Source organism: Aulonocara sp. 'chitande type north' Nkhata Bay, linkage group LG23 (genome assembly GCF_057382095.1).
Source record: "Aulonocara sp. 'chitande type north' Nkhata Bay isolate Kocher_YH1m ecotype deep benthic linkage group LG23, A_spYH_male_GT1.1, whole genome shotgun sequence".
NCBI lineage: Eukaryota > Metazoa > Chordata > Actinopteri > Cichliformes > Cichlidae > Aulonocara > Aulonocara sp. 'chitande type north' Nkhata Bay.
Genome location: NC_141365.1, coordinates 21,509,089 through 21,529,586, shown reverse-complemented (window position 1 = coordinate 21,529,586; position 20,498 = coordinate 21,509,089). Strand labels below are relative to the sequence as shown.

At 38.3% G+C, this 20,498-nt stretch overlaps 1 protein-coding gene across 6 annotated transcripts; it reads left to right on the top strand.

Moving 5' to 3' along the window:
• The first annotated feature begins 1,089 nt into the window (after positions 1-1,089).
• Positions 1,090-20,354, top strand: LOC147301680 (protein NLRC3-like). Of its 6 annotated transcripts, XM_086284187.1 has the most exons (12): positions 1,153-1,199; positions 1,486-1,535; positions 2,754-2,832; positions 3,297-3,419; positions 3,573-3,695; positions 13,854-13,932; positions 14,088-14,316; positions 14,878-16,654; positions 16,774-16,947; positions 17,721-17,897; positions 18,179-18,225; positions 19,056-20,354. In XM_086284187.1, the coding sequence occupies exons 3-12, from the start codon at positions 2,786-2,788 to the stop codon at positions 19,595-19,597; spliced, it is 3,318 nt and encodes a 1,105-aa protein (XP_086140313.1). In that variant the 5' UTR covers positions 1,153-1,199; positions 1,486-1,535; positions 2,754-2,785; the 3' UTR covers positions 19,598-20,354. The 6 variants fall into 6 exon arrangements, with proteins under 6 accessions (XP_086140311.1, XP_086140316.1, XP_086140313.1 ...); XM_086284185.1 differs by lacking the exon at positions 1,486-1,535 and having other exon boundaries at positions 1,090-1,199; XM_086284190.1 differs by lacking the exons at positions 1,486-1,535; positions 19,056-20,354 and adding an exon at positions 18,415-19,027 and having other exon boundaries at positions 1,090-1,199.
• The last annotated feature ends 144 nt before the right edge of the window (positions 20,355-20,498 follow it).

Below are 20,498 nucleotides of genomic sequence, written 5' to 3'. Positions count from 1 at the left end.
GTCACAATATATACATTGAGACCGAAATCACAGAAGAACCCAAGATTGAGTAACATGCGGTGACCATCAGATTGATCTCTATTCTCTGTCCCAAGTAGAAAAAAATATACTGCATTGCTTTTCACAAAATAAAGGCACCAAACATCAAAGGAACATCAGAGGCACTAGCGTTACTATTTCTTAGCCTGCCCCACTCCACTTCAGTTTCAGTTTCAGCCTGAACAACAGTCAGTCAGCTTCATTCAATCCAGAGCCAGCAGCATAGTTTAGATTGGAGAAATCCTCATTCACACAGGTTTACTTCAAGAATTATTTTCACGTTGTTCTTTTTAACCTGGTGAACATGGCTCGAAGGGCTAATTCTACATCAGAAAATCAAAAGGATTGACATCATCTGGTCAAATACACACATAACTAATGCACCTGCAGTATCAGATATGCCCAGACAGCAACTCTGGCGATTTTCATCCATTTTTATGGAAACAACCTGCCAAACAAATTCCAAAGGGCAGCGGCAGTTTTATCACAAATCCCGGTTATAGTGTTATGATTGACTTTTGAGGTGTCAGAGGTCACAGCCTGGCCCAAACACTGTAAGCAACATGGGGTGGTAAATGAGAAGATAAACTATAAGCAACTCAAAAAGATGTTTACTTATCAGGAAATATCTGATGTGTGAAAACTATATGGCTGCGTGGCAGTGTGCACAAAGAACAAAAGGATGAGCATGCTGTTGCAGAAGTCAGTCTCAGCACAGCATGATGAAGGATGTCTCGGGTCCTAAAATGTGTCACAGTGGGAGATGAAGCCATTATGAAGGATGCACAGTTGTACCCTTTAGAAGTATTTTTACCTTCTCAATGTGGAAGAACAGAGGAATGAAAAGTCTTTAAACAGCTACTGCATAAACAGATCACCTGATGTCACAATGCTTCATGTTATGAATTCTGTTTAAAGCGGCTGTAAATATGAAACACGTCCTGTCACACCTGAGCTCGTAAAATACAGCAAACAAAACTGTCCATGCTGTAGTTAACAATCCTCCCTCTTTATTTCGCTTCCTCCGCCTCCTCCACTCAGAGCTCTGGTGGGAGGGACTAAGAGGATTCGCGATCTTTGCTGAGTTTTGTGAGTAGGCTTCCGGGACGAGGCTCGTTGTAATGACTGAATCCTCGCAGCTGGAAGCTTTTTAAAGACAGGTGAGTGGCTGAGATCAGAGGTGTGATTATAGTGTTAAGTGGCCGTTTTTGTGCGTCCACAATATGATATATTATTACTGTTACTCATTGCGTCATGTTCCGAAGGAGGATAAACATCTTTGTAATGTTTTCTAGTGTCTCAGTCTGCAGTTTTAGCAGTCTCAATGACATTTTCTGGGTGTCACGTGTTTTTCTGTGACCTGCCCCGCGGTGCGTGGGCTCCGTTTGGCTTGTTTCGTGTTTTCAGTGTCTACAGACGTCTCTCTCTCTGCTTGTTTCTGGGCAGCTGTTCAGTTTCGGTTGCTCACCGGAAATGTTTGTGAACGGACTGGACAGGTGAGTCTGCGCAGCCGCAGTTGAAGGTGTCCGAGTTCTCTGAAACAAAACACACCTGTTAAATGCACCGAGTGTCTCACGCCCACATCCGCTGATCTGTTTTCACTGAGGTGGGCGGGGAAACCCCGTGACGGCCCGCGGGGAAAACACACCGGGTTTATCCAGGATGATGAAATTCTGAACGTTTGCCTCCTGCTTCCTATAAATACAAGAGAAGAGCCCTTTGTTGTCATTTTACATGTAGAACGAAAGTGTAGATGCGCCACACCAACTGTGCAAGATTATAAAACTACTAGTAGACAGTGGGAATAAATGGAAATCAGGAGAGAAATATAGTTATTAAATTAAGAGAAATGTATCGAAAAAATAAGAAAGGCGAACTTTGGAAAACAAAATAGTTGCAAAGTGCCTTGAGAAAGTGCAAAGAAAAGACACGAAAAGTCCGTGTGTGAGTGGCCTGAGTGATGAAGGTTATAACTCAGTTACATTTACTGACACTAATTCCATTAAAAACATGATTAAAAATATTAAACTGCACACAGAGCAACAAGATAAGCTGAGCAAAGTTAACACACTGATGCTCAGCTGCATCAAATTTTATGGAAACTTTTATAGATGTAAGGATTTAAAATGTATCCAGAAAGTCTCTCATTAGATGTTTTTGGTTGATTTAAAGTCTGTGATGTTGCTGTAGTGGCCGCTTTTCAAAAATCCAAGTACTGATCAAAAGTCTGTATACACAAACGTCCTACTGATTTTAAAGCTGAGGTGGCCACAGCACAGCTGGATTCTGTCAAACCAGCAACAAAACCTAACATAAAGTCAGTCAGCTTGAAACCAGATTCATTTTGTGTTAAAACAATAATTTTACTATAAAATCAGCTTCATGCTTCCTTTTAATATTCCGTGATTCATGACTGAACCTGAGGGTTCTTTTTAGGAAATTATGAGGAGAGCTTGGGTGAAATAACGTGGAGAACACATGAGCTCTCATGCAACATGTGTGTAATAGATATATAACAGCTGGTTATCTGGTTCAGACTAACATCCTGCAGTTTCCTGTTACCATCACCATCAGTGACATCTATGGCAGTAATGAGCTGAATATTTCTGAATGAAAAGCATTATGAACGCTGCAGCTTATATACGTCTGTGACATGGAGACAGTCGTATTAGTGCGTTCATGACATTTTGTTTTTTGTCACCATCATTTCTCAGAATGATGACCTGCAGGTCCACGAGGAGCCACCATGAGTCCGCCCATTGTGTTTGACAGACAACCTTCTGAAAACATGATGTAAGTCAGCATTATGCATTTCTGTATAATGAACGGTAACTTGTTTTTAACTCCACACAGAATCATTTACAGAAGACTTCACTGATGTGTATGTGGTCCTACAGTAGAAACATTGCTTTATTTTGTATGTTTCAGTGTTCATAAAGCATTTTCCTTTCAGAGCTGTTTTTCCTTGTTTCACTCCAGACTGTAACTGATGATTATTTCATCGTGGATTTATAATTGATCTGCTGATTCCTTGTTTGCTTGAATAAAAACTATCACAAAGTGCTGTCTTCAGATGATAATTAAGATCAAGATCAAATCCAGTGCAGTAGAAGTAACTCAGAGCTGCAATGAAGCACTACTCGCTGAACTAGTTACTTAGTTACTTCTATCTTTTATGTATTTTCTTGTCAACTACTTGACAGACAATCAGACAATGATGGTTGCCGTCTTTCCAGTTATCTTCTGGTCTCTTCCAGGGTTTACCAGAGGTCAGTTTCTCTTGAAGCAGATTCTGGAGTCAGCTGTTTGTCTTTGAAGAGTAATGAGTCAAAGGCCGAACCTCTCCCTTTTAAAGAAGGCCTTTGCTGTGCTGAGCACAGGCAAGCTATTTCTAACATTCACGTTTTAGCTCAAGACATCCTGATCAGCTTTACTGTTTCTTAAGTGTTGATTTCTTGACTAATGATAGTTAATACGATACAGGAAGCTCAGTAAAGCATCACGGGTAATGCTCCATGGTTGTCTTCTAACAGGATCCATCACAGATCATCAGAGGCTGAGTCTAAACTCAGCTGTTTGTCCTTGAAGAGCAACAAGTCAAAGTCTGACCCTCTGCTGTTTAAACCAGGAGTCTGCTGTCCTGATCCCAGTCTGAGGTGAGGTCTTCAAACTGCTTCAGTTCTGACCTGCAGACACAGTAAAATACATTTAACCTCCTAAGACCCGAACTCTTCCACGGCATGCATTTTTAATTTCTCTTTGATAGTTGGGCATATTGGAGCCCGATGAACGTAAATACAAAGAATTATCAGATCTTTTTTTTTTTTTTTACCTTATTTTTGTTTTTAAGAAAAATAAGAGCTACATATGAGGATATTCGTTTAAAATTTTGATAGAACAGTAGAAGTATAATGTCCTCGTAAATGGATATCAGGCCCTTGTAGAGCAAAATTGAGTATTTTGGTCTAAATAACCCAAAATATGATGTCCACATATGTGGACACCAGGTAACAGTGTAGTTATAAAGTGTATGTTTATCAAATTAAGAAACAATACCTTACTTTTTATATAATGTGTAACAGTTTATAGTAGCCTATGAATAATTCTAAATGTATAGTTATTTAGAATGAAGTCAAAAGCTGTTTTACCGTTTACAATAAAAACATGAATGTTATACACAAGTTTATTATATTTTACTAAAATAAAATAAAAATAAATAAAACTAGGCATGAAAAAATATTTTATTTAACTAAGACAACAATAAAAACTAGACTTTTGAAAAATTGTTTAAAACTAAAATAAAATTAAATATATATAAAGAAATATCCTTAGTTTTAGTGTCTATTAGTGTGGTTGAAAAAAACATTACTAAAACTTGCCTGATGGCATGGATGGATATGTTTATCGAGACTCTAGATGTCTGAGTAAACTGCTTTTAAAACGTTTTTATTTTTTTAACACCTGTACTGATTTTTGGTCATTTTCCCTCTGATGTGTGTCCTCCTTACAAGACTGATTAAAAAGACTGAAACACTGAAATCAATAAGACCTCAAATACAACTAAACTTTTACAAGAATAAAAACTTAACTTAAACAAAAACTAGTCTGGAAAACTAACTGAAACTGTACTTAATTATAAACAAAAAATTAAATAAAAAAACTATAATAAAAAACTATAATAAATATATTAACTACAAGCGTTAAATTTAATCATTTACATTTCCAACAGGAAAATAAATTATGATGTAATTTTTTCTGTCTTATTTGACTCTTAACTCTAAACATAATGACTATGGTGGGGAAACACGGAAAACACTAACACTTAGTTGAGACAAAGATCGGGAAGCAGTGTTTCAGCTAGAATAATAGTTAAAAACAAGAAAAACAGGAACCAAAAGCCTCGGCCCATGGTGTAATGTTAATTTTTATTTGTCATTAGTTGGTATAATAAAGAAATAATAATTTTGTTATCAAATTTTCTGGCAGCTCAGAGACTTAGTGTTCTTTACCTTTAGACCCATGATGCATACAATACCAATAAATAGAGAGTAAATTGTTGTATTTTACCCAAGTTGTTGTAAGTTGCGGTATTTTTTTCTAAATCCAGTCACACTAGTAAGTAAAAGTGAAAGTAGCCAGATTAAAAACTATATTAACCAGTGAGAGAGCTGGGACACAAAGGTTAACAGTGTATTACATCGGGGTCACTCCATCTTCTCTCTTATACATGCTTTAAAACACTAAACGTCACAGATGGACACTATGCAAGATAAGATAAGTCTTTATTGTCGTTGCACAGTCATACTTAGTACAATAGTACAACGAAATGCAGAACCCAGGCTGTGGAACTCTCTACCCCCGGATTTAAGAAACACTGGTTCTCTCCCTCAGTTTGAATCTCAACTCAAAATCTATCTGTTCAAGTCTGCATATTCACTGTAAACATATTGTTTATTTTATCTTTTTTTATTGTTCTTCATTTTGTTCTACTATGTGTTTTAGTCTATTGTTAAGTGTCCTTGTGTGTCTTGAGAGGAGCTTTTAAATTAAATTTTTTATTATTATTATTTTTATGCATTATAGTGAACTGTTAACAGTTACTAAACAATATTATTAATCCACTCTCTCTTAGCAGTCTACATTCATTCAAATGTATGAATTCAGTGTATAAATATTGTAAATAAGTGCTTACATATTCAAGGTTTTTTAATAAGATAATGTAAGTTTGTAACTGAGAATTGATAAAAACGTATTTAAGTGTGAGAAAGTAAAAGGCGTTTTAAGGACTAGCTGAAATTACTGAACTCCCATAAGGTTGATTCTCTTCATCTGGACGTAGCGTTTTCAGTGGCAGAAAAGTTTCATTACTCAGCCGAGTGACTTCTTCAGTCGTTGGATGAGTGATGAAACGTCTCTCTCACTGAAAATGCTACGTCCAGATGAACAGACTCAACTTTTTGGGATTTACTTACCAGGAGTGACTGTACATGCATCAAGATTCTTCCTAAACTACTAAAAATTAAATAAGTTTTTATCACCATTCATTTTTTCATGTATTTTTCTTTTTTAACAATGCAATTTTAATAAACTTTTTTTATGAAAGTAACAAGGGATTATACTTTCACATTAAATGTAGTAAGGTCTTTAGTTATTTCACATAAGTTTAAATTAAACGTGAAATTGTACATTTCATTTTTGGAACATTCTGGTCTGCATAAATGTAACAATTGTAAGTTGTTTGGGTGCAAACACTTGTAAAAACCCAACTAGTAATTGTTCCTTTTAAACATGGACTTTAGAGTCTAAATTTATAAAGCCCCACTGCACATTTGCTTAAGTGAAGTCAAAGTTTGCTACATGTTTATTTCATGTTCAGTTCATAATTATGACTTCAGGGATCCTTACATTGTGTCTGTCTCTAATTCTTCTTCTTTTTTTTTTTTTTAATTTATATTTTTTTTTATTAAGGGTCAAAAGCAGGCATTCACAGTATGTACATCATGTAAGCATACTTCTTGCTTAGGTTATCTGCCTTAGATACCGAAATAGTATTTTAATTTACATCCGAGTCATAAAGAGAAAATATTTACAACTATAGAAGCAATTGAAACAATCACATAATCCGAAATAAGAAAAAAAACAAAACCAACAAACCTACAAACAAAACAAAAAAACAACAAAAAAAAAAACAAAAAAACAAACAAAACGGATGTGTTGGTAGGGGCTGATCCTATAAATATATACTCTCATACATCACAGTTATTGGTTTGTAAAAATAAAATCTGGCCTATGAGGCGTGATATATTTGACCCAGTTTTCCCAGTATGATGTAAATTTCTCCAGCTTGTGGTTAACAGAAGCTGTTATCTTTTCCATGTTATAGATTTCCATTGTGATTTCCATCCATGTACTTATGTTTGGGCTCTCCGGGGATAAACATTTTCTGGTGATACTCTTTTTACAGGCCACCAGTAGAACATTTACTAAATGTTTATCATATTTAGGCCATTCCTGAGGTATATATCCAAAGAACATAGTCTTACTCTCGAGGGGTATTTCGCATTTAAAGATATCCTGTAAGGCATTATGTATTTCTCTCCAATAATCCCTCAAGATAGAGCAGTCCCAAAAAATGTGGTAGTGATTTGCACTTTGATTTCCACAGTTCCTCCAACAAGCAGGGGAGTTATCATCATAATGAGACTTCTGAGAAGGTGTTATAAAATATCTAATTATGCACTTCCAACCGAATTCCCTCCACTTTTGTGAGCTGGTACACATCCACTGATACCTCCATATTGCCGTCCATTCTTCCTCTAATATTTTTATCCCTCCTTCCTTCTCCCATTTTGTTCTAATATATGAAGTCGAATGTGGTTTCAAATCCATTAGACCCTTATACAGACATACAATTCTATCAATAGTTTCTGAGTTATAGCTTTTTATAAACAATTCCATCGAGCGTGTGTTTATCATTGTTACATTTCTCATCTTCGTGTCAGCATAGTGCCTTAACTGCAAATATCGATAGAAGTCTTGTTTTTCTAATGAAAATGTCTTTCTAAGCGTGTCAAAGCTGAACAATTTTCCATCTTTCATTATACTACGCAGGGCTGTTATGCCCTTACCTGTCCAGTCCTTGAATCTAGAATCCAATTCATTAGGCTTGAACTCTGAGTCGTAAGCACACCATTTAAGAACTGTAATATTGGTCTCGAGTTTATATTCCTTTATAATAGTTTTCCATGTTTTAAGGGTCCTTTTCACCCACAGGTTATCAATGTTTTTTATATAGGTTTGTAGATTATTGTCAGCTAGAATTGCCTGAATAGGAATAGACAGCATTTGTTCCTCAATGGTTTTCCATTGGGCAGTGTATGATGGGTTACACCAGCATATTATTGCTCTCATCTGCGCTGCAAAGTAGTAGTATCTGAGGTCAGGGAGGCCCCATCCTCCCTTTTGCTTAGCCAGCTGTAGAGTTTTGAGGCGAAGCCTTGGTCTTTTACGTTGCCATATATATCTAGATAACATTTTGTCCCACTCATTAAATTGACTTTGGTTAATCTCTATTGGTAGGGTTTGAAATAGATACAAAAATCTTGGCAATACATTCATTTTAATAGAATCAGTTCTTGAATTAAAGCTAAAGAAAGGAATTAAGTTCCATCTTACTATATCTTCCTTTATTTTTTTGTATAAGGGTAGGTAATTCTGTTCAAATAATTTTGTAAGATCTTTCGGTAAATTTATGCCTAAATATTTAAAAGACTCCGTTTGCCATACCAGGGGATAACTACATTTTATTTCTTCTGGTGGGCTATAATTATATAAGAGTAGCTGGGTTTTACCTATATTAATTTTGTAGCCTGATAATTGGCCGTATTGTTCAAATGATTGCATCAGTTTGGGTAAAGAATATGTTGGGTGTCCAAGGTAGACCAAAATGTCATCCGCATAGCAAGCCAGTTTATATTGCGTCCCTTTAATAAAAATTCCCTTAATGTCTTCGTTTTGCCTAATGAATTGAGCTAGTGGTTCCAAGTATAATGCGAAAAGTAACGGTGACCATGCACAGCCCTGTCTAGTGCCCCTTTTTAGGGTAAAACTGTTAGATAGGCATCCATTAATTTTAATCCTGGCTGTAGGATTGTCATATAGTGCTTGTATAGTTTTAATAATCGTATCATGAAAGCCAAATTTATATAATACCCTGTAAAGGAACTTCCAGTTGACGGAATCAAAGGCTTTTTCAGCGTCTACACTCATCACAATTGCTTTGATTTTATGTTTTTGTATATGGTCCATAATATGTAATGTCTTTCGTATATTGTCCTGTGTTTGGCGTTGATGTATGAAACCCGTTTGGTCGTTACATATCAATGTTGGTAGGAACTCTTCTAGCCGTTTGGCCATGATAGATGTGAAAAGTTTATAGTCTAAGAACGGAGATTGGCCTGAAAGATCCACATTCCATTTTTATCTTTGCCTTCTTTTGGTATAACTGAGATAATTGCCTCCTTCCAGCTGGGGGGCATTTGTGCCTTTTTCAAAACCCAATTCAATGTAGGCAGTAAAACAGGTATCAATTCCTTTTTAAATTCTTTATACCACTCTGCCGTGTAACCATCTGGTCCTGGTGATTTACTTAATTTAAGCCTATTAATTGCAGCTTTTAATTCTTCTTCAGTTATGTTCATTATCATTGCTTGATTTTGTTCTTCATCTAAAGTGGGTAAGTCTAGAGGGTTCAGGAAGCTATCAATCTGAGCTTCAGTCCCGCCAGGGGCTTCCGAGTATAGGGTTTTATAGAATCTTTCAAAGGCTTCCTGTATTTCATTAAATTTATTTTTTATCACTTTTGTACTTGGGTCCTTAATTTTATAAATTGTATTTTCCGCTGTCTTTTTTTTTCAATTTCCACACCAATATTTTGGTAGATTTAATGCCACTTTCATAGTGTCTCTGTTTCAAAAACATTAAATCTTTCTTGATTTCTTGTGTGGCTAGATTGTTAATTTCGTTCCTAATGTTTTTGATTTCCCTTAATATATCCTGTGCTAAGTCCCTTTTATGTCTTCTTTCTAGTTCCTTTAGTCTCTTATTCAACTCCTCTAGTTTTCTATTCTTATCTTTTTTCCTAAATGAAGTTATTGCTATAATTTTCCCTCTTAGTACCGCCTTCAAAGTATCCCATAGTATGGGAGGTGGTACTTCTCCAGTATCATTGAACTCTAAGAAGAGACTAATTTCTGATTTAATTTGTGCCTTAAAAGGCGAATCATTCAATAGACTTGAGTTCAATTTCCATGTATTATTTTTTAACCGTAGGTTAAAATCAATGGATAAGTATATTGGTGCATGGTCACTTATATCTATCGTCCCAATTCCACAAGTATGTATTTTATCCTTATCTTTACCAAATGTTATAAAATAATCTATCCTTGTATAAAGAGAGTGTGGAGCAGAGTAGTAAGTATAGTCCCTTCTATTAGGAAAAAGGTCTCGCCATATGTCAATTAATCCTACCTCCTCAAAAAGTGCATTCACTTTGATATATGGTGATTTCCTATCATACGTTTTCCTGCTAGACGAGTCTAATTTTGGCTGTAGGTGTATATTTAAATCCCCTCCACAAATTAAAAGGCCTTCTGTTTCTGTTACCATAATATTAATGATCCTTTGGAAGAAACTAATATCACTCTCTGGCGGAGCATAAACATTTAAAAGGGTGATCAAATTCCCATCTATTTTTCCTTTTACTAGAATAAATCTACCCTCTTTATCACCCATTTCAGATACTTTTTCAAAGTTTAATTTACTTGAAATAAGGATTGCAACTCCTCCTATGTCCTGATTTGTATGAAGAAAAAAACAAATTAGTAAAACCCATTCTCTTTAATTTTACGTGCTCTTTATCTGTCAAGTGGGTATCCTGTAAGTAGACTATATGGGCTTGTTCTGCTTTCACTTTAGTTAAGATTTTAGTACGTTTAATTGGATTTAACAGCCCATTAACATTGAAAGATAGAAATTTTACTTTATCACTAGCCATATGTAATCAACGTATGTCCATGGAACAAATAAAATGAAACTTATCAGATCTACTCCCTAAACAAACAAAGATATCAAACATAGGTAACAAGTAGAAAAAAAAACTGTGGTTCCAAGGCTGGGGTCTCTAATAAGTGACCCTGGGTAGAGCTAGAAAAAGCGTCTAGCTGTGAGGGAAAGCCTCTCCCATATATGGGCTGAGGGCCCCCGCCATGGCACTTGAGGCGAAAGAAAACAAAGTCGTTGTTCATTACACAGAAAGTGTGTCTTTATGCATCCCTCGCTTATATCTATATAATCTCATCCAATTGGGGTAGAGATATACACACAAACATCTTGAAATATATATAACACCGGGTATTTTTACCTCCTTTTAAAGCCCGACAGTACTTATAACTCCTCTGATGAGGGTATGATCTGTCTTCTGAAGGTTCGCAGTCTCGCCCTGATATCTTTCTCTCGCTCGTCGTCTGTCCCTCGCTGAGTTGATCCTCTCGTTGTTTCCCAGGCGGTACAGGACAGCTGCTCGACCAGACTCTCCTTCGATGTAGTCACATTAACTGGAAGCCCTCTGTCCTTCATGTCTGTGGTCGCCTCCTCCGCCGTCTGATACAGACATGTTCCATCCTCATAAAACACTCGTAGTTTTGCCAGGAACGGAGTATGGAAGCGGATATTTTTCTGCTTTAACACCCGCTTCACCTCTACATACTCCTTTCTCTTCTGCAGTACTACTGGAGGGTAATCATGGTCAAAGAATATTAATTTCCCATTCAGAAAAACTTTCTTCTTTTCCCAAGCTCTACGTAGGATCTCTTCTTTAACCCTATAGCGGAGAAATTTGACTATTATTGATCGCGTTTTATCTTGCCTGTCTCCGGCGGGTCTTGATGCCAGCGCCCGGTGTGCTCTCTCGATGCCAAACTCCACGGTAGGGTTTATCTCCAGAGTGTCCCGCAGTAGTTTTTCCACATGTCCATCATAGACGAGCCCTCGGCTCCTCCCGGAACATTATATACAGTGGGGCAAAAAAGTATTTAGTCAGCCACCGATTGTGCAAGTTCCCCCACCTAAAATGATGACAGAGGTCAGTAATTTGCACCAGAGGTACACTTCAACTGTGAGAGACAGAATGTGAAAAAAAAATCCATGAATCCACGTGGTAGGATTTGTAAGGAATTTATTCGTAAATTAGGGTGGAAAATAAGTATTTGGTCAATAACAAAAATACAACTCAATACTTTGTAACATAACCTTTGTTGGCAATAACAGAGGTCAAACGTTTACTATAGGTCTTTACCAGGTTTGCACACACAGTAGCTGGTATTTTGGCCCATTCCTCCATGCAGATCTTCTCGAGAGCAGTGATGTTTTGGGGCTGTCGCCGAGCAACACAGACTTTCAACTCCCGCCACAGATTTTCTATGGGGTTGAGGTCTGGAGACTGGCTAGGCCACTCCAGGACTTTCAAATGCTTCTTACGGAGCCACTCCTTTGTTGCCCGGGCGGTGTGTTTTGGATCATTGTCATGTTGGAAGACCCAGCCTCGTTTCATCTTCAAAGTTCTCACTGATGGAAGGAGGTTTTGGCTCAAAATCTCACGATACATGGCCCCATTCATTCTGTCCTTAACACGGATCAGTCGTCCTGTCCCCTTGGCAGAAAAACAGCCCCATAGCATGATGTTTCCACCCCCATGCTTCACAGTAGGTATGGTGTTCTTGGGATGCAACTCAGTATTCTTCTTCCTCCAAACACGACGAGTTGAGTTTATACCAAAAAGTTCTACTTTGGTTTCATCTGACCACATGATATTCTCCCAATCCTCTGCTGTATCATCCATGTGCTCTCTGGCAAACTTCAGACAGGCCTGGACATGCACTGGCTTCAGCAGCGGAACATGTCTGGCACTGCGGGATTTGATTCCCTGCCGTTGTAGTGTGTTACTGATGGTGACCTTTGTTACTTTGGTCCCAGCTCTCTGCAGGTCATTCACCAGGTCCCGTGTGGTTCTGGGATCTTTGCTCACCGTTCTCATGATCATTTTGACCCCACGGGATGAGATCTTGCGTGGAGCCCCAGATCGAGGGAGATTATCAGTGGTCTTGTATGTCTTCCATTTTCTGATGATTGCTCCCACAGTTGATTTTTTCACACCAAGCTGCTTGCCTATTGTAGATTCACTCTTCCCAGTCTGGTGCAGGTCTACAATACTTTTCCTGGTGTCCTTCGAAAGCTCTTTGGTCTTGGCCATGGCGGAGTTTGGAGTCTGACTGTTTGAGGCTGTGGACAGGTGTCTTTTATACAGATGATGAGTTCAAACAGGTGCCATTCATACAGGTAACGAGTGGGGGACAGAAAAGCTTCTTACAGAAGACGTTACAGGTCTGTGAGAGCCAGAGATTTTCCTTGTTTGAGGTGACCAAATACTTATTTTCCACCCTAATTTACGAATAAATTCTTTACAAATCCTACCATGTGAATTCATGGATTTTTTTTTCACATTCTGTCTCTCACAGTTGAAGTGTACCTCTGGTGCAAATTACTGACCTCTGTCATCATTTTAAGTGGGGGAACTTGCACAATCGGTGGCTGACTAAATACTTTTTTGCCCCACTGTATCCTTAAATTTTCTCGTCGGGATCTTCCTTCATAGTCAAGTAACTTATTTTCTTGTTGATCCATGACTTTTATCATCTTATTCAGCGTCTGTTCCAAATTTTGAACACGGTCTTCCACTTTTTCAATTCGTACCTCTGCCTCCGTTATTTTTTGATTAACGCTGATAATCTCTGATTTAATACCAGTTAATTGTTCTTTTATGTCTTTTCGGAAGTCCCGAATCTCCTCCAAGATTTTTGTCAAACTTACGTCGGCACTTGAGGGAGCTGGGTTAGCATTAGGTAAGGTAAGGTAACTTTATTTATACCTAAAGGCAAGGTATAAATAAAGGGAGCTGGGTTAGCATTAGCTTCGCCTTCTTGTCCCTTCGTAAGAGAGCTGCTCCTCGAATTTTCTGCATCTGCAGTTTCTGCGGCGGTGATATCTTTGTTTGCACGCGTCTTCCCCATTCTTGCCCCTCTCATCTGTTCGAGTATTATTTGTAGGTCTAGTATTTGATGGTCTGAAGGGACGAAATAACTATTTTCACGAGGGAGCTATTACTTTAGGCCGCCATTCAGGATGGTGACGTCACCGGAACTCAAGCCAACTTCGAGAAATAAAATCCCTGTCTCTAATTCTTGATGATTTCTTCACAGCGTGGACCAGCAGACCTCAGGAGCTCCTAAAGGCCGGTCTGCCCACGATCATCAAACACACCTGGACTCCATATTTATGGTCTGTACATGCACAACAGTTATTCTGGCATCTATACGGTTCAGTCATTTCTATGCTGCACTTGTAGTCCAGCACATTGTTAGTGTTTACAACATGAATCTGATTGGCTTGATGATTTCAGTTTGATTGGATATTCACAGAGTATTGTGTTCTAGCTGCTGGAGGACAACATCATCGCTTTTGTGAAGAGTGAGCTGAAAAAGATACAGAAGGTTCTGAGTCCAGATTACCCACAATGCTTAGAGAATCAAAGAGAGGTTGATGAGTTGTTGGAGGGTGAGGATGAAGAGGAGAGGAAGAGAAGTAGAGAAGCATTTCTGAAGATCACACTGCACTTCCTGAGGAGAATGAAGAAGGAGAGGCTCGCTGACTGTTTGCAGTGCAGTAAGAATATTTCTCTAAAGGCTTAAACAGAGACTTGCTCAGCATAAATAATTTATAACTAGTTTATGCTACCTTTGCTAGATTTCCACCAAATGCTGTACATATTTGATCAGTTACTATGGACCTGTGCTTTGTCTGCTTTCTGTTTCTGACCGTCTCTGGCTTTGGGCTCCCTCCTCCCAGCATCAAGCTTCGCTTTTGGCTGGTTTTAGCCTAAGTAGATTCGATTTTCAAATGTACCTCACCATCCAAGCAAGCTAATAACACCAACAGACTTCTTTAAAGTAGAATTACGTTTTTTTTTGTTTTTGTTTTTTTTTTACAAATGGTACATTGGCACCATTTGTAAAAAATAAAATGGTGCCAATGTACTGAAATGAAGTCACATGCTTCATTTATGCCAAGCTTTTGGTTTTTTTGTAATGAAAGGCTGATTTTATTTGCACTTCAACAAGAATCAAAATGACAATTATTCTGCGTCAGCCAAGAGTAAAAAACTTTTGTGTGTCAGTATTATGATGTAAATTCTCTTTAAGTACAGGGTGTTCTTTGTTCTTTCAGAATCTCCTTCCATGTGCCAACAGAATCTCAAATCTACTCTGAAAAAGAAGTTCCAGTGTGTGTTTGAGGGGATCGCTAAAGCAGGAAATCCAACCCTTTTGAATCAGATCTACACAGAGCTCTACATCACAGAGGGGGGGACTGCAGAGGTCAATGAAGAACATGAGGTCAGACAGATTGAAAAAAATTCCAGAAATCCAGACAGACCAGAAGCAACAATTAGACAAGAAGATATTTTTAAAGGCTTGCCTGGAAAAGAGGAACCAAAAATAGTGCTGACAAAAGGAGTGGCTGGCATTGGGAAAACAGTGTTAACACAGAAGTTCATTCTGGACTGGGCTGAAGGCAAAGCCAACCAGGACATCCAGTTCATATTTCCATTCACTTTTAGAGAGCTGAATGTGCTGAAAGAGGAAAAGTTCAGCTTGGTGGAACTTGTTCATCACTTCTTTACTGAAACCAAAGAAGCAGGAATCTGCAGGTTTGAAGACTTCCAGGTTGTGTTCATCTTTGATGGTCTGGATGAGTGTCGACTTCCTCTGGACTTCCACAACACTGAGCTCATAACTGACCCTAGAAAGTCCACCTCAGTGGAAGTGCTGCTGACAAACCTTATAAGAGGGAAACTGCTTCCTTCTGTTCACCTCTGGATAACCACACGACCTGCAGCAGCCAATCAGATTCCTTCTGACTGTGTTAACATTCTGACAGAGGTCAGAGGGTTCACTGACCCTCAGAAGGAACAGTACTTCAAGAAGAGGTTCTCAGATGACAAGCTATCTGATAAAGTTCTCTCACATATGAAGACATCACGAAGTATTCACATCATGTGCCACATCCCAGTCTTCTGCTGGATCACTGCTACAGTTCTGGAGGATGTGCTAAAAACCAGAGAGGGAGGAGAGCTTCCCAAGAACTTGACTGAGATGTACATTCACTTCCTGGTGGTTCAGACAAAACTGAGCAACATTAAGTATAATCAATATAGTAAATTTGAACCAGATAAACACTGGAGTCCAGAGAGCAGGAAGATGATTGAGTCTCTGGGAAAACTGGCTTTTAATGAGCTGCAGAAAGACAACCTGATCTTCTATGAATCAGACCTGACAGAGTGTGGCATTGATATTAAAGAAGCCTCAGTGTACTCAGGAGTGTTCACACAGCTCTTTAGAGAGGAGAGAGGACTGTACCAAGACAAGGTGTTCTGCTTCATCCATCTGAGTGTTCAGGAGTTTCTGGCTGCTCTTCATGTCCATCTGACCTTTATTAAGTCTGGTATCAATCTGATGGAAGAACAACAATCAACTTTCCAAAGAGAAAACCTTTTTTACCAGTGTAGTGTGGATAAGGCTTTAGAGAGTCCAAATGGGCATCTGGACTTGTTTCTTCGATTCCTTTTCGGTCTGTCACTGCAGAGCAATCAGATTCTCCTTCGAGGTCTGCTGACACAACCAGGAAGTGGCTCACCGACCAAAGAGGAAACTGTCCAGTACATCAAGATAAAGATCGAGGAAATCCCTTGTCCAGAGAAAAGCATCAACCTGTTCCACTGTCTGAATGAACTGAATGATCGTTCTCTAGTGGAAGAGATCCAAAAGTCCCTGAGATCAGGAAGTCTCTCCACAGATAAACTATCTTCTGCTCAGTGGTCAGCTCTGGTCTTCATCTTACTGTCATCAGAAGAAGATCTAGATGTGTTTGACCTGAAGAAATACTCTGCTTCTGAGGTTGCACTTCTGAGGCTGCTACCAGTGGTCACGGCCTCTAAGAAAGCTCTGTAAGTGGGTACAGATATTGGTTTGGGTATTTTGGTTCATGTGATAGTTGTTAAAACCAGATTTTTTTTTCTCCTTTTCTTTTAAATATGTGTTTATTTATTCTCCTATGTTTTTCCAGACTGAGTGGCTGTAACCTTACAGAACGAAGTTGTGACGCTCTGTCCACAATTCTCAGCTCTCCATCCTGTAGACTCAGAGAGCTGGACTTGAGTAACAATGACCTGCAGGACAAAGGAGTCAAGGCACTATCCAGAGGTCTGGAAAGTCCACATTGCGCCCTGGAAACTCTTAGGTCAGTTCAATATCTTCTGTTTTACTGAGTTGCTTTAAAAATGAACATTTATGTATTTACTTTTTTTCATTGTCATTGCACCTCATATTTGTTTTCCAAAATCTCAATTTAAGAAAATGTACTTGGTTTAGTCATATGCATTATGACATTTAAAAAAAAAAACAAGGAAAAGAAAAAGAAACAAAAAAGTGTGTGTGTATTTCTCTTTATTGTACAGCTGGGTGACGATTGTTTGATCAGAGAAGGTAATTTGGGGTTTAGTGTCAAAGGTGACTAGGTCACCCAGTATTTGTCCACAGTGATTCTGGAGCATCTGAAAGTCTGCTAGTGATGGGAAATGCTCTTTTCAGTTTGAATACACTGTTTGGGTTTGTCCATCAGCAGATTCAGAGGTAAGCCAAATGGGTGTGGATAATATGTAATATAATATAGAATAACCTCAATCTGCAACAGTTGCTGCACAGACAATGGAGCTCTTTCTCTAAGATTCACAGATTGCAGTATTGTTTCATTTTTGTATTATTTAAATTTTATTTTATTTCACTTTGCAGCTTGTTCTTTTCACTCTATAAGTTTTTCCCTTACTGGGCTATTTTAAATCGCTTTTATTTAATTGTGTTATTCTACTTCATTTATGGCCTTTTTAAATAGATTTTGTTTAATGCATTGGCTCCTGTGACACCCTTTTCCAACTCCCTGGATAAAAGAAGTATAATATATCTTATCTCATAAAATTTAATATATCCTAGTTAATGGTAGTTTTGCGTTTGCAGGTTGACAGGCTGCATGATCACGCATGAAGGGTGTATTGCTCTGGCCTCAGCTCTGAACTCCAACCCCTCCTCCCATCTGAGAGAGGTCGACCTGTCCTACAATCACCCTGGAGACACAGGAGTGAAACTTTTGGCTGCTGAGTTGAATGATCCACACTGGAGAATAGAAAATCTCAGGTCAGCAATCACCCTGATTAAAAACATGAAAAAGTCCTCCTCCGCATCTACATGCAAACTTAACTAGGATTAGGATTTTCAGTAGTTCTGTGATATGCAAAGATTTCTTTTGCAGACTATTTGCTCTTAGTTGTGTTTACCAAAGGGATACTTCACAAATATTACAACAATCTTTCTATATTTGGTGTTTTGCTTTATTTAACTTTATCTGCATCTTAGTGTTTAGAAGTATTTGCGACGTAACAAAGGAAGATAATAATTTCTCCTCCCATATCTTGCAGAGCTGACCCAGTTGGAATCGAGTGGTTAAAATCAAGTCTGAGGAAGTGTAAGTGCTTTTTTTGTTTTTTCTAATGTACTATGTTTATACTTCCCCTGTTGAGCTCTCTCCCCCACTTTCAATGAGTCATAGTTTTTCTTTTGAATTACTTTCTCTTATTCATCATGATATAGCATTTTGTGCATTCTTGCATAGTAAATGTTACTGTATAATGGTAAATGGCCTGTATTTGTATAGCGCTTTACTAGTCCCAATCAGAAGAGGCTGCTGGACACTGGCGCCAGGGGGCCCTCTGACCACCACCAGTAGGCAATGGGTGAAGTGTTTTGCCCAAGGACACAACGACCGAGACTGTCTGACCCAGGGCTCAAACCGGCAACCTTCCGATCACAAGGCGAACTCCCAGCTCTTGAGCCACGATCGCCCCTCTGCTTTAATGCAACATTAAAACAAACATTTTATATATTGTATTATTTGTGCTTCATCAACCACATCAGGGCTGAATGTTAAGTCCCGTTCTTTTAATTCATACATGGAGGGGATGGATCGCAAACCTTTTTAATTTAGAGTTTTGATCTTGAACGTCTTGATTCTTTTCAAACCATTTGCAGTTTTCGGTACTGCATATGTTGAGCTTGTTTCCCTTAAGTATTTTCTCATGTCATATCAAATATGAGTCCACCGACATGTCCTCAAACGTCCCCAGTGGCAGGCTACAACACACTGGAGGAGGTAGTTTTACCCCAGATGGAAACATCACTTACTAAAAAAATAGACTTAGCCAAAAATCAACTTAATGCAGTTTAAATATAGATATACATGAAAAACAGGAAACTTTAGACAATATTAACCAAAGATTTTTATGCTCTTTTTGGTAGATTTCTGTGAATTCACGCTGGACCCAAACACAGCTCACAAATTCCTCAAATTATCCGAAAGCAACAAAAAAGTGACAGACCTGAGAAAGGAGCACCCGTATCCTGACCACCCAGAGAGATTTGATTACTGGCCTCAGGTGCTGTGTGAAAATGGTGTGACTGGTCGCTGTTACTGGGAGGTCGAGTGGGTTGGAAAGGTTTATATTGCAGTAAGCTACAGAGGGATCGGAAGGAACGGAGACATTGATGCCTCAAAATTTGGAGGCAATGAGCAGTCCTGGTGTCTGACCTGCACTGATGGAGGGTATAGCGCCTGGCACAACAACAGCGGGACTCCCATTACAGTAACGTCATTATCTAATGTTTCTCACAGAGTAGCAGTGTATGTGGACTGTCCTGCTGGCACTCTGTCCTTCTACAGAGTCTCCTCTGACACTCTGATCCACCTCCACACCTTCAACACCACTTTCACTGAAACTCTTTATCCTGGGTTTGGTTATGGGGTGAAGTTGAACTCATCAGCCTTTCTGTGCACACTGTAGACCAGAAGCATGGACAGAAAACTCACTGGTTCCATTAATACTGTTTAACCTTAAAACTGATGAAGATTGTGAAATATGATTTTGGAATGAAAACTGACAGAACCAAGTTTGAACAAAAACCCAGAGTGAGATGAGTGTCACTGAACTTTTCATTTCACTTTTATTTATATAGTGCCAAATCACAACAACAGCTGCCTATATTATATATTTATATTGTAATGTAAAGACATTATAATAATAAGGGTCTTTTAGACTTTAAAATCTTGGAAAAGGTCAACTTTCAAACCAGGTACTGTACACTGCTCTGTTTATGTTTGTTGTGTTTATCTTCATTTTGTATTTATTTTAATTTAATTAGTTTTAATGCTGTAAGAAAATAATTTCACAATTCTGGGCTAAAGACTATTTTGTCTTTATGAAATTTGTTTATACACTGTTAATACATATAGTTTTATTTGTCTCTCATCTTGTTTGTTTGTTTATTATACTGCCTTTTTTTATTTTGCAGTAGTAATAGTAACAGTAGTAGATGATAGTAGTAGCATAACAGTGCCTAATGTTTGGGGTAAGTAACAGTAGCATCTGTAATGGAATATAAAGAGATTTAAATCTATAGGCTACAGCAAAAGTGTTTTTGTTGATGTTTTTAAACAGTTCACCAGAACATGTGGTCTTCATGTTTGAAACTCTGTATGTTAATGAACATACTGATGCTGTGTAATGTAGGTAAACAAGGGTTTTGCTCTTTTTTTTCTGTGTGAGGCTACAGGTTCTTCTTAAAATCTGCCACAGTCGTATTAACAGTTGCATTTCAATATGGTCTGCATAGCTCTGATTGGGGGGGGGGGTGAACTATATGAAAATCACTCTGTGTGCACTGCTGAGAAAAGAATCCCTTTTG